The following is a 12903-nucleotide window of genomic DNA, read 5'->3' as shown; positions in this document are numbered from 1 at the left end:
ACCAGGAAGTACAATTGTTTCGGACTGTTGGAGAGGTCACAAAACGGCCGAATTAGAAGCAGCAGGTTTTGAACATTTCACCGTTAACCATCGATACAATTTTGTCGACCCGGAAACCGGTGCCAATACTCAACAGGTTGAGCGAATGTGGGGTTCAGCTAAATGGCGTAGTAAAAAACAACGAGGAACAGCGCAACACCATCTTGACTCATACCTAGCTGAATACATGTTGCGGTCGGCAGTAGTGGCTGAAGGCGGAAATCCACTACACTCACTCATTCTTGATATTGCTGCATTCTGGGAGTCACAGGAAACCCATTAATAATTGATAATCGTTGTAAGTTTGTAACTTTGTAATTAAAGAGTTGTTTTTTTCGTTCTATGATGTTTGTTTCTATAAATTTATATTTTTGTGTTCCTCATACTGGTGTGGTCGGTATAATCCCAAAGTAACTTAAATTTTTGCTCAAATTCACCTTCCACAAGTGAGCTTCTTCACACAAAGTTGAAAACTGAAGCTGACGTAGGATCTGAATGGAATCAGTGAAACTGACCTCTGAAATTTCAGGTCTATGCCTACCATGTAGACAGTGAGTGACGAAAGTAGTAGTCATCTCATTGTGTATGTATTCTTAATCCTTGAACGCAATTCAACCAACAGTAAAGAATATAGGTTACATCAAACTAGATTCCATTATCTAAAGCCACACGGTGAAAAGATTTTCTAATCATCAGGTGTGCAATTGAACAATGGTCATAATGATGTAACTTTCACAGTAAGTCAAATAAAGTCTAGTCTGTTCTTTCTCATAATGTAGTTTTGTAGGTCTCAGTGAGAAAAACTCTTCCAAAAATAGTGGCCTCCGGATAAACCCAAGTACCCATTATTTTGACATGCATTATATGACTTAAATCCACTCACAGATAAAGTGATAAGTGTAGATAGCTATGGTTTTATTTTTGTTCTGTTAACATATGATCAAGAACTTTAGGAAACCCCTCAACGCACTTAGTCCTTTAAAAAACTATTGCACTGCTTCCGAAGTGCAGGATATTCAGGATGGATAAGGTTGGATTTGAGGCCCCTTCTGTCACAATCTCACGAGGGCTCAGGCACTCATGGAAGAAGTGGTGGCCAGCTCTGTTCTAGTCGGAATAGGTAGGGGAAGTCACATTCCCCCAAAAACCTTTAATATTAAGGGAGTCTTACCTACTCCAAACATCCTCCACAGTCAACTAGACTATGGACCAACCCTCCCTTTACCCAATTATCTCTACATATGCCGATATTGTGCTGTCCAGATTTAAGTAGCACATCGGGTTTTGTCGTACCCAAAGCCGGTACTACCGAATATTATAAACTCACCAGGAATGACTGTTCTGAGGAGAATTATGGTTTAATTTTTAATAGGTACGAACTTAGTTAGGATAAATTAGCTTTAAATAAATTAGCTGCTTCTATATTGTTTTGTAAACTAATTAATAGATATATTTTGTATTTACAGCTCATCAAATTTTGAGCTTGACTGGAATAAACTTTCAGCGTCGCAGTATAATTGTAAGTAGTTCACTCCAGATAATAACTACTAACAGGTAAATGCAAAGTTAACTATAGGTATAATATGTTTATCATAATTTACCTCTCAGTCAAAAGATGTTCTTACTTTCAACCTTACATTAAATAATAACCTTCTTTCAGTATTTCACAAAATATAGAAACATTTTGTTGAAAACAAAACTTGATTAAGTTTAATAAAACTATCTATAGACACAAATCCAAAATATTAATAGTTTCCGGGGTTTATTTTTATAATTAACTTGATTGTCTATTGATTTTATTATGATCGGTTGTGCTTATTATTAGGATATTCACTGTTAACCTGTACAATATTTTGCTTCATGTCATATATATATATATATATATATATATATATATATATATATATATATATATACAGTGTCGCTAGAAAGTTTAGGGACACCTGTCTGAAAGAGAAATGTTACAGTTGGCCCTAAACTAACTAATTTCTCAATGCTATTGATTGTTGGCTGTTTTAAGGACATCAATTCAAGTTTTTATTCAAAATTTCAATATTTTATCTCCAAAAATGTGGAAGAAGCATGCATTAATGTATTTTAAGGAACTGCCAAAAAAACCTTGTTTTTTAGATATTTTATTTTTATAACTTCTTAACGGCTTGCCATATTGTAATGAAACTTGCACAGTACTTTTATTATAATATGATGATCATTTAAAAAAAAATATGTCATGTTACAAATAAATTTTGTACTCAACTGGTCAGGGTACAAATAAAATTTTATTTTCGAACATTTTATAACAAAAAATGTGAGTTTTAATTTCGCTTCTACAAGTAGACGCCTTCATTTACAGACATGCGGTCTGCACGTCATTGTTCCTCTGGCGGTTGTTTTGTGAAACAAGCCTGCGCGCGCATTCCACACTGCCATTGTGACAGTTGTACTGCAATCTTCTTTGTGATTTGTTTATTTCGCTGTTTTGTGAAAGTTAAAGCTGTGATTATGGGCCGCTCATCTGTGTCCGAGGACATTAAATGGCAAGTTATCGGTATGTATAAAACCGGTAGTTCATACCGAACAATTGCATCCAAGTTACATGTGTCTAAAACATGTGTTGAAAATACAGTGCGACGTTTTAACCTAGCCGGTACCGTGATTGATGCCCCGCGGAGTGGTAGGCCACGTAAAACCACGCCTCGGCAGGATCGTAAGCTACTCGTGATGAGCAAAAAGGACCGAAATGCAAGTGCACCTGATTTACTAAGCAGCATGAAACAAGATGATGATCGTTACAATGTGAGTGTAGCAACTGTGAGTTCCAGACTTAGAGATGCAGGTATGAAATCATTTTACGCTATCCGCAAACCTTTGTTAAATGACAAGGCCAAAAAGACACGCCAAGTTTGGTGCAAGGCTCGATTAGGGTGGACAAAAGAAGCTTGGCGGCGTGTTTTGTTTTCTGATGAAAGCCGTTTTGAACTATTTCCAAGGCGCAGAGTTAGGGTACGACGTACCAATACTGAAAAATTTCTACCAGCATGTGTAGCGCCTGCAGTTCAGGCCGGTGGCGAAGCAGTAATGATATGGGGTTGCATTTCAAGTGAGGGTCCTGGGGAGCTTCAGTTCGTTGAAGGCACAATGAACAGTATTAAATATTGTCAAACTCTAGAAGAATTCATGTTACCATCTGCCAATAAATTGCTTGGTGAAAATTCCATCTTTCAACAAGACAATGCACCGTGCCACAAATCAAGACACACACAAGAATGGTTCAGTAATCATGATGTTGAGGTTCTGAAGTGGCCACCACGAAGCCCGGATCTTAATCCGATAGAAAATTTATGGAATACCATGGCCAGTCGTCTAGCGAAGAACAAACCCAAGAACAAAGCTGAACTGAAGTTCATGTTGGCACAGATATGGCGGAGTATCAAGAAGGAAGACTGTCTGACACTCATTGATTCGATGCCAAAACGGATCAAAGAATGTTATAAAGCTAATGGAGGACCTATTGATTACTGATTTGTATGTATTCATGTCCATTTTACTATTTTGTATAATTTAAATATTTGTTTCCATTAAAAACAAACTTTTGTCAGAAATTTGTGTTTTTTTTAAGCCTGTCCCTAAACTTTTTAGCGACACTGTATATATATATACTAGAACCAAGCTCAATTATTGCAAAAGCATTATAAAATAATTTGACTGAATATAACACATTATATTTATCCCGGTGTAGGTAATATTTTGTTTGTGTAACTTACAATTTGAAGGCCGTTAAACCAATAGACGAGACCTAAATAATTACTTCCTGTTTATTTCTCTTCAATCCCGAAGATTTCTGAACAAGTGAAAGGTACAAGGTCTAATAATTCACATGTTCTTGTCCATTAATGAGCAAATTTTTAACCAAATATTGGGGAAATAAGCTGTCAAGGTTTGTTATCAAATTACCAAATTAATCAGAGAGTATTTTAAACCCTCAACGTTTAGTAAACAACAACAAGGGGTAGCTGTCTTCACTATGAAACTACAGTGAACTCATCAATCAAGGCGCAAACACTTATGACAGAGGTCCAAAGAAGTGGTGACATCTAGTAAACAACAGCGAGCGGTAGCTGTCTTCACTGTGAGACTACAGTGAACTCATCAATAAAGGCGCAAACACTTATGACAGAGGTCCAAAGAAGTGCTGACATCTAGTAAACAACAGCGAGCGGTAGCTGTCTTCACTGTGAGACTACAGTGAACTCATCAATAAAGGCGCAAACACTTATGACAGAGGTCCAAAGAAGTGCTGACATCTAGTAAACAACAGCGAGCGGTAGCTGTCTTCACTGTGAGACTACAGTGAACTCATCAATAAAGGCGCAAACACTTATGACAGAGGTCCAAAGAAGTGCTGACATCTAGTAAACAACAGCGAGCGGTAGCTGTCTTCACTGTGAGACTACAGTGAACTCATCAATAAAGGCGCAAACACTTATGACAGAGGTCCAAAGAAGTGGTGACATCTAGTAAACAACAGCGTGCGGTAGCTGTCTTCACTGTGTGACTACAGTGAACTCATCAATCAAGGCGCAAACAATTATGACAGAGGTCCAAAGAAGTGGTGACATCTAGTAAACAACAGCGTGCGGTAGCTGTCTTCACTGTGTGACTACAGTGAACTCATCAATCAAGGCGCAAACAATTATGACAGAGGTCCAAAGAAGTGGTGACATCTAGTAAACAACAGCGTGCGGTAGCTGTCTTCACTGTGTGACTACAGTGAACTCATCAATCAAGGCGCAAACAATTATGACAGAGGTCCAAAGAAGTGGTGACATCTAGTAAACAACAGCGAGCGGTAGCTGTCTTCACTGTGAGACTACAGTGAACTCATCAATAAAGGCGCAAACACTTATGACAGAGGTCCAAAGAAGTGGTGACATCTAGTAAACAACAGCGTGCGGTAGCTGTCTTCACTGTGTGACTACAGTGAACTCATCAATCAAGGCGCAAACAATTATGACAGAGGTCCAAAGAAGTGGTGACATCTAGTAAACAACAGCGTGCGGTAGCTGTCTTCACTGTGTGACTACAGTGAACTCATCAATCAAGGCGCAAACAATTATGACAGAGGTCCAAAGAAGTGGTGACATCTAGTAAACAACAGCGAGCGGTAGCTGTCTTCACTGTGAGACTACAGTGAACTCATCAATCAAGGCGCAAACAATTATGACAGAGGTCCAAAGAAGTGGTGACATCTAGTAAACAACAGCGTGCGGTAGCTGTCTTCACTGTGTGACTACAGTGAACTCATCAATCAAGGCGCAAACAATTATGACAGAGGTCCAAAGAAGTGGTGACATCTAGTAAACAACAGCGTGCGGTAGCTGTCTTCACTGTGTGACTACAGTGAACTCATCAATCAAGGCGCAAACAATTATGACAGAGGACCAAAGAAGTGCTGACATCTAGTAAACAACAGCGAGCGGTAGCTGTCTTCACTGTGAGACTACAGTGAACTCATCAATAAAGGCGCAAACACTTATGACAGAGGTCCAAAGAAGTGGTGACATCTAGTAAACAACAGCGTGCGGTAGCTGTCTTCACTGTGTGACTACAGTGAACTCATCAATCAAGGCGCAAACAATTATGACAGAGGTCCAAAGAAGTGGTGACATCTAGTAAACAACAGCGTGCGGTAGCTGTCTTCACTGTGAGACTACAGTGAACTCATCAATCAAGGCGCAAACAATTATGACAGAGGACCAAAGAAGTGCTGACATCTAGTAAACAACAGCGTGCGGTAGCTGTCTTCACTGTGAGACTACAGTGAACTCATCAATCAAGGCGCAAACAATTATGACAGAGGACCAAAGAAGTGCTGACATCTAGTAAACAACAGCGTGCGGTAGCTGTCTTCACTGTGAGACTACAGTGAACTCATCAATCAAGGCGCAAACAATTCTGACAGAGGACCAAAGAAGTGCTGACATCTAGTAAACAACAGCGTGCGGTAGCTGTCTTCACTGTGAGACTACAGTGAACTCATCAATAAAGGCGCAAACACTTATGACAGAGGTCCAAAGAAGTGCTGACATCTAGTAAACAACAGCGAGCGGTAGCTGTCTTCACTGTGAGACTACAGTGAACTCATCAATAAAGGCGCAAACACTTATGACAGAGGTCCAAAGAAGTGGTGACATCTAGTAAACAACAGCGAGCGGTAGCTGTCTTCACTGTGAGACTACAGTGAACTCATCAATCAAGGCGCAAACAATTATGACAGAGGTCCAAAGAAGTGGTGACATCTAGTAAACAACAGCGTGCGGTAGCTGTCTTCACTGTGAGACTACAGTGAACTCATCAATCAAGGCGCAAACAATTATGACAGAGGACCAAAGAAGTGCTGACATCTAGTAAACAACAGCGTGCGGTAGCTGTCTTCACTGTGAGACTACAGTGAACTCATCAATCAAGGCGCAAACAATTATGACAGAGGACCAAAGAAGTGCTGACATCTAGTAAACAACAGCGTGCGGTAGCTGTCTTCACTGTGAGACTACAGTGAACTCATCAATCAAGGCGCAAACAATTATGACAGAGGACCAAAGAAGTGCTGACATCTAGTAAACAACAGCGTGCGGTAGCTGTCTTCACTGTGAGACTACAGTGAACTCATCAATAAAGGCGCAAACACTTATGACAGAGGTCCAAAGAAGTGCTGACATCTAGTAAACAACAGCGAGCGGTAGCTGTCTTCACTGTGAGACTACAGTGAACTCATCAATAAAGGCGCAAACACTTATGACAGAGGTCCAAAGAAGTGCTGACATCTAGTAAACAACAGCGAGCGGTAGCTGTCTTCACTGTGAGACTACAGTGAACTCATCAATCAAGGCGCAAACAATTATGACAGAGGACCAAAGAAGTGCTGACATCTAGTAAACAACAGCGTGCGGTAGCTGTCTTCACTGTGAGACTACAGTGAACTCATCAATAAAGGCGCAAACACTTATGACAGAGGTCCAAAGAAGTGCTGACATCTAGTAAACAACAGCGAGCGGTAGCTGTCTTCACTGTGAGACTACAGTGAACTCATCAATAAAGGCGCAAACACTTATGACAGAGGTCCAAAGAAGTGGTGACATCTAGTAAACAACAGCGTGCGGTAGCTGTCTTCACTGTGTGACTACAGTGAACTCATCAATCAAGGCGCAAACAATTATGACAGAGGTCCAAAGAAGTGGTGACATCTAGTAAACAACAGCGTGCGGTAGCTGTCTTCACTGTGTGACTACAGTGAACTCATCAATCAAGGCGCAAACAATTATGACAGAGGTCCAAAGAAGTGGTGACATCTAGTAAACAACAGCGTGCGGTAGCTGTCTTCACTGTGTGACTACAGTGAACTCATCAATCAAGGCGCAAACAATTATGACAGAGGTCCAAAGAAGTGGTGACATCTAGTAAACAACAGCGAGCGGTAGCTGTCTTCACTGTGAGACTACAGTGAACTCATCAATAAAGGCGCAAACACTTATGACAGAGGTCCAAAGAAGTGGTGACATCTAGTAAACAACAGCGTGCGGTAGCTGTCTTCACTGTGTGACTACAGTGAACTCATCAATCAAGGCGCAAACAATTATGACAGAGGTCCAAAGAAGTGGTGACATCTAGTAAACAACAGCGTGCGGTAGCTGTCTTCACTGTGTGACTACAGTGAACTCATCAATCAAGGCGCAAACAATTATGACAGAGATCCAAAGAAGTGGTGACATCTAGTAAACAACAGCGTGCGGTAGCTGTCTTCACTGTGAGACTACAGTGAACTCATCAATCAAGGCGCAAACAATTATGACAGAGGACCAAAGAAGTGCTGACATCTAGTAAACAACAGCACGCGGTAACTGTCTTCACTGTGTGACTACAGTGAACTCATCAATAAAGGCGCAAACACTTATGACAGAGGTCCAAAGAAGTGGTGATATCTAGTAAACAACAGCGTGCGGTAGCTGTCTTCACTGTGAGACTACAGTGAACTCATCAATCAAGGCGCAAACAATTATGACAGAGGACCAAAGAAGTGCTGACATCTAGTAAACAACAGCACGCGGTAACTGTCTTCACTGTGTGACTACAGTGAACTCATCAATAAAGGCGCAAACACTTATGACAGAGGTCCAAAGAAGTGGTGATATCTAGTAAACAACAGCACACGGTATCTGTCTTCACTGTGAGACTACAGTGAACTCATCAATCAAGGCGCAAACAATTATGACAGAGGACCAAAGAAGTGCTGACATCTAGTAAACAACAGCATGCGGTAACTGTCTTCACTGTGTGACTACAGTGAACTCATCAATCAAGGCGCAAACAATTATGACAGAGGACCAAATAAGTACTGACATCTAGTAGAAAATATCAGAACTACTTGCATGATACACAGTTATCATAGATATGATGTTGATACCCAATATTACGGCAGACAGAATAAAACAGTAACATTATAATGATGCATGGTAAGTATATTATTATTATAACAATGTGTCAGTAGGACACTTTTAGGCAATCACTGTGAACGTCAAAAATTCCCAAGAGTTAATTTAACGCGAACATTTGTTCCTTTCAAGATAGGCCTACAATAGAATTAAATTAGGTGAAATAACAAGAAGATAAAATATATATATATATATATATTTTTTTAATCTGAGATTGGCATTACTGAAACCGAGACAAAATATTTTAGTATGCCTGTGGTTTTATTTGAGACTCTCACTTAGAATATTCCAATTGGGATAAGCTCCTCACAAGTAATGAGTGAAATGTTTAACAATATTGTTTTGATCTTTTACAGGGTTTTGTAGAACTGACTATCGTCCCACTGAAAGACAACTTACGATTCATCAAACTCAATGCAAAACAGTGTCGAATCTACCGAGTATGTCTAAATGATGTCTATGAAGCTCCCTTCCAATATTTTGATCCTTTTCTCGATATTTGCCAGGGAGAAAACAATGAGTAAGTGTTACATTTTGTTGTCAACATGTTAGGATAAGTGACTACTGATTTTGTTTCTAGACATACCAAAAAATTGTAATTCCTGGTGTAAAAATGTCCAATAAATGTGACTTGCAATCTGATCTGATATTTGTGACACAGACGATCTCTGGAACAGTTCTCGCCCGCCCACTTGTATGCAGCCAACCAGATAGACCCGGACCATGCTGCTGGAGAGCTGCTGATCAGTGTGCCGGCAGAGGCCCAATGTGCGGTGCAGGAAGGCCGGGCTGTACGTGTGGGGGTGGAATTCTCTTTAGAACAGCCACAGGGCGGAGTCCACTTTGTCATTCCGGACTGTGAGGGGACGCTAGCTGAGGTATGTTATCGTGATGTCACCATTAGTTTATATTTATCGAAACATAATCTTAACCCCAAAACCGGCCATCTATTTGAGGCATGTTATTTTCACTCAAAACATTTTTTTTATATTTGTTTTTTTCAATGTACAGTGTTAATCTTGGATGTTATTTTAAAAAGTTTTGTTTTACATAGAGAAAAAACTATTTCTTGTTACAAAATTGTTTTTGTGAAACTGAAATTTTTAATTTCTATTGACAATATTTCTAATACAGCAAGATAGCCAGTAAATAGTAAATACATTTATAACTAATTGCAAAACATTAAAAAAAGTAAAATAAAATTATGCTATAAATTATACATCAATTTATAGATAACAAATTCACAGAAAACGTGAGACTCATTCATTGGGTAATAAAAATAATTTACTGAATTTTTTTAATGTTTGGATTAATTGAAATCAGGTTAAAACATAGCTGGCATTGGTATATGGTTTGATATCAGATGAATCCTTCACAGCTCACTAATAGATCAATCAATTTTCAATTTAATTCAATTCAAAATCATAATCAATAATCCTTCCATTGTCAAAAACAAACTTCAAACGAAGGAATTCGCACTTCGAGTAAACTGCTGTGTCTTGTTAATAGAGAGGAGCGCACATGTTCACCTACCAGTATGAGAACTCATCTCGGCTCTGGTTCCCCTGTGTGGACAGTTTTGCCGAGCCGTGTACGTGGCGACTGGAGTTCACAGTGGACGAGAGTATGACAGCTGTTTCCTGTGGAGACCTGATAGAGGTGGTCTACACTCCCGACATGAGACGCAAGACCTTCCACTACATGTTGACCACACCCGCCTGCGCTCCCAACATAGCACTAGCTGTCGGGTATGTACAGTCTTACATCTTGTATTATGGCCAAGCAATATCCGCCACAGTTGCTTCATATGAGTCCCGTTATTTACTCCAGATGCAAACATCATGGTGATATTGTAATTCTACTCATACATTGTGTTAATATTACTGTTTATGGGAGAAAACTTAGTAGGAGAAGTAGATACAATTAAGTTTCTGGGTTTATCAATTGATAAGCATTTAAATTGGAATGAACATATCAATAAATTTCTTTCAAAATATCTTCTGGACTGTATGCACTTAGAATGATGTCACAACTAAGCAGTTTAGAAACATTAAAACAAATTTATTTTGCTTTTGTGGAATCTCATAATATATCATTTGGTCTAACCCTATATGGGGCTTCATGGAACAGTAACTAAAATAATATTCTAATTTTACAAAAAAAGGCCATTGGAATAATATTAAAATTAAGTTTTCAGCATTCTGTAAAAGAATATTTCCAATCATTTAGATTTGCTACTGTTTATACACGGATTGTACATTTATCAATTGATAATTCATATTAAGGGCAATTTATACCAACTACCCAAAATGTGGAGTCCCCACCGTTATTACACAAGAAATAGTCAACAACCAGCTTATAATAGTCATAGACTAGAACTGTATGCCAAGAAACCTAGCTATGCAGGAATTAAGATTTTTAATCATTTGCCATGTGAGTTTAAAAACGTAGAAAACAAAAACACATTCAAAAATGTATAGTTTCATATCTGTATAATTTGGTAAGACTATTTATCCATTAGGAGAATTTTTTTCATAATTTTGTGATGTGTCTGACAAAGATAGCCTTGCTATTGAAATGTCTCACAAAAATAAAAGTTTTAAATATTGGTTTATGTGTTTAAATTTAATTAAGATAACAGTAGCCAATACAAGCTCCATCTTCAACATCGATTTCAGTTTGACTATAGTTAAATTTGTTTGTATTTTTAAACTGTTATTATTAAACTTGTGCCTGCTGCTTCCCAAACAAGTGCAAGTTTTTACTTTTATTGCTGTATACTGTATTTATATGTATTTAAGTGAGATAAATAAATACATTTATTATTTGTTATTATTATTACATGTAATTTATACAGTGTGAATGAATTGTGCAGGCCATTTGAGATATTCGTGGATCCATACATGCACGAGGTAACTCACTTCTGCCTGCCAGGACTCATGCAGTCACTCAAGGTGTCAGCTCGTTACATGCACGAGGCCTTCGAGTTCTATGAAGAGACTCTGGCCAACCGTTACCCTTATCCTTGCTACAAGCAGGTGTTTGTTGACGAGACTGATGTCTCTGTGGCTGCCTACGCTACTCTCAGCATACTTAGGTGGGGTTATGAGAAGTTTCGTTTGGGTACGTCAACTTATGTTCGTGTAAGTTCAGGCTATGCAATGTGATTCAAGCTTGGCTATGCAGAATGTAAGAATATGCATAACACATTGAAGTGCCAAAAATATCCCATGGAGCTGAAAATGGTCGTTTTGATATTAATTACATTTTAAAGGTAAACATTTTATATGAACCTGAAAATTCTTTACAAAACAAAAATTGATTGCCCCCATTGTCAGAGGTGTCCTTCATGTAGACAGCGAAAGTAAGAATATTAAGGTATTTGAGTGTGGGGGGTATTTGGGTTAGGGAGTCACAGAATCATGACTCTTCAAGTTTATGGGCCACAACACAGGGTCAAATGTAAAATCTTGCTCTGTAGTAGTTAAAGATCCTATATAGGCTACCATGTATAGGCCACAACACAGGGTCAAATGTAAAATCTTGCTCTGTAGTTGTTAAAGACCCTATATAGGCTATCATGTATAGGCCACAACACAGGGTCAAATGTAAAATCTTGCTTTGTAGTAGTTAAATACCCTATATAGTCTATCATGTATAGGCCACAACACAGGGTCAAATGTAAAATCTTGCTTTGTAGTAGTTAAAGACCCTATATAGGCTATCATGTATAGGCCACAACACAGGGTCAAATGTAAAATCTTGCTCTGTAGTAGCAGTGTGAAACTGGCCATAGATTCCATCCATATAAAAAAGAAACTAATCCGCTGTCTTGAATCCTAACCTGGTTCATGAACTACTCCTGACCTAGTTCCTGAACTACAACTAACCTAGATCCTGAACCAGTTCAATCACTTCAGGATTAAATTATATTATTAAAATTAAATTTTATAATTTAAAAAAAAGAACAAATACAAAAATATCTATAGATTATACTTAATACATTACTTTGAATACATGTCTACTGTATTATATTACTACCCTCATTTTTGACCTCTCCTATTTTTGGACAAATACCAATCTATAGATGGCCATATCTCAAAAACGTACGAGCCAATTTTGATAAAACTTTCTATACACATTCACTACATGGTCTACTATATATACTAAAATACAAGCCTCATTCTTAGGCCGCGCCTATTTCCGGAGCCACAATAACATTATAGGCAAAATGCTGACAAAAACCAATCTATGGATAGCCATATCTCAAAAACGTACGAGCCAAATTTTGATAAAAACTTTCTGTACACATTCACTTACATGGCCTACTATAGTAAAATACAAGCCTCATTCTTAGGCCACGCCTATTTCCGGA

At 38.5% G+C, this 12903-nt stretch overlaps 1 protein-coding gene across 1 annotated transcript in view; it reads left to right on the top strand.

Annotated features, from left to right (window-relative positions):
• Positions 1-12903, top strand: part of LOC124371368 (transcription initiation factor TFIID subunit 2-like) — a 62091-nt gene that overhangs the window by 2935 nt on the left and 46253 nt on the right. The window contains 5 exon segments of the mRNA XM_046829698.1: positions 1504-1558; positions 8885-9048; positions 9190-9406; positions 10038-10276; positions 11404-11625. Of these exon segments, the coding sequence (XP_046685654.1) occupies positions 1504-1558; positions 8885-9048; positions 9190-9406; positions 10038-10276; positions 11404-11625 (897 nt within the window).

This window comes from Homalodisca vitripennis, unplaced genomic scaffold (assembly GCF_021130785.1).
Source record: "Homalodisca vitripennis isolate AUS2020 unplaced genomic scaffold, UT_GWSS_2.1 ScUCBcl_1281;HRSCAF=4702, whole genome shotgun sequence".
NCBI classification, from domain to species: domain Eukaryota; kingdom Metazoa; phylum Arthropoda; class Insecta; order Hemiptera; family Cicadellidae; genus Homalodisca; species Homalodisca vitripennis.
The sequence above is the reverse complement of the archived record's forward strand: the minus strand, read 5'-3'. Positions and strand labels throughout refer to the sequence as shown.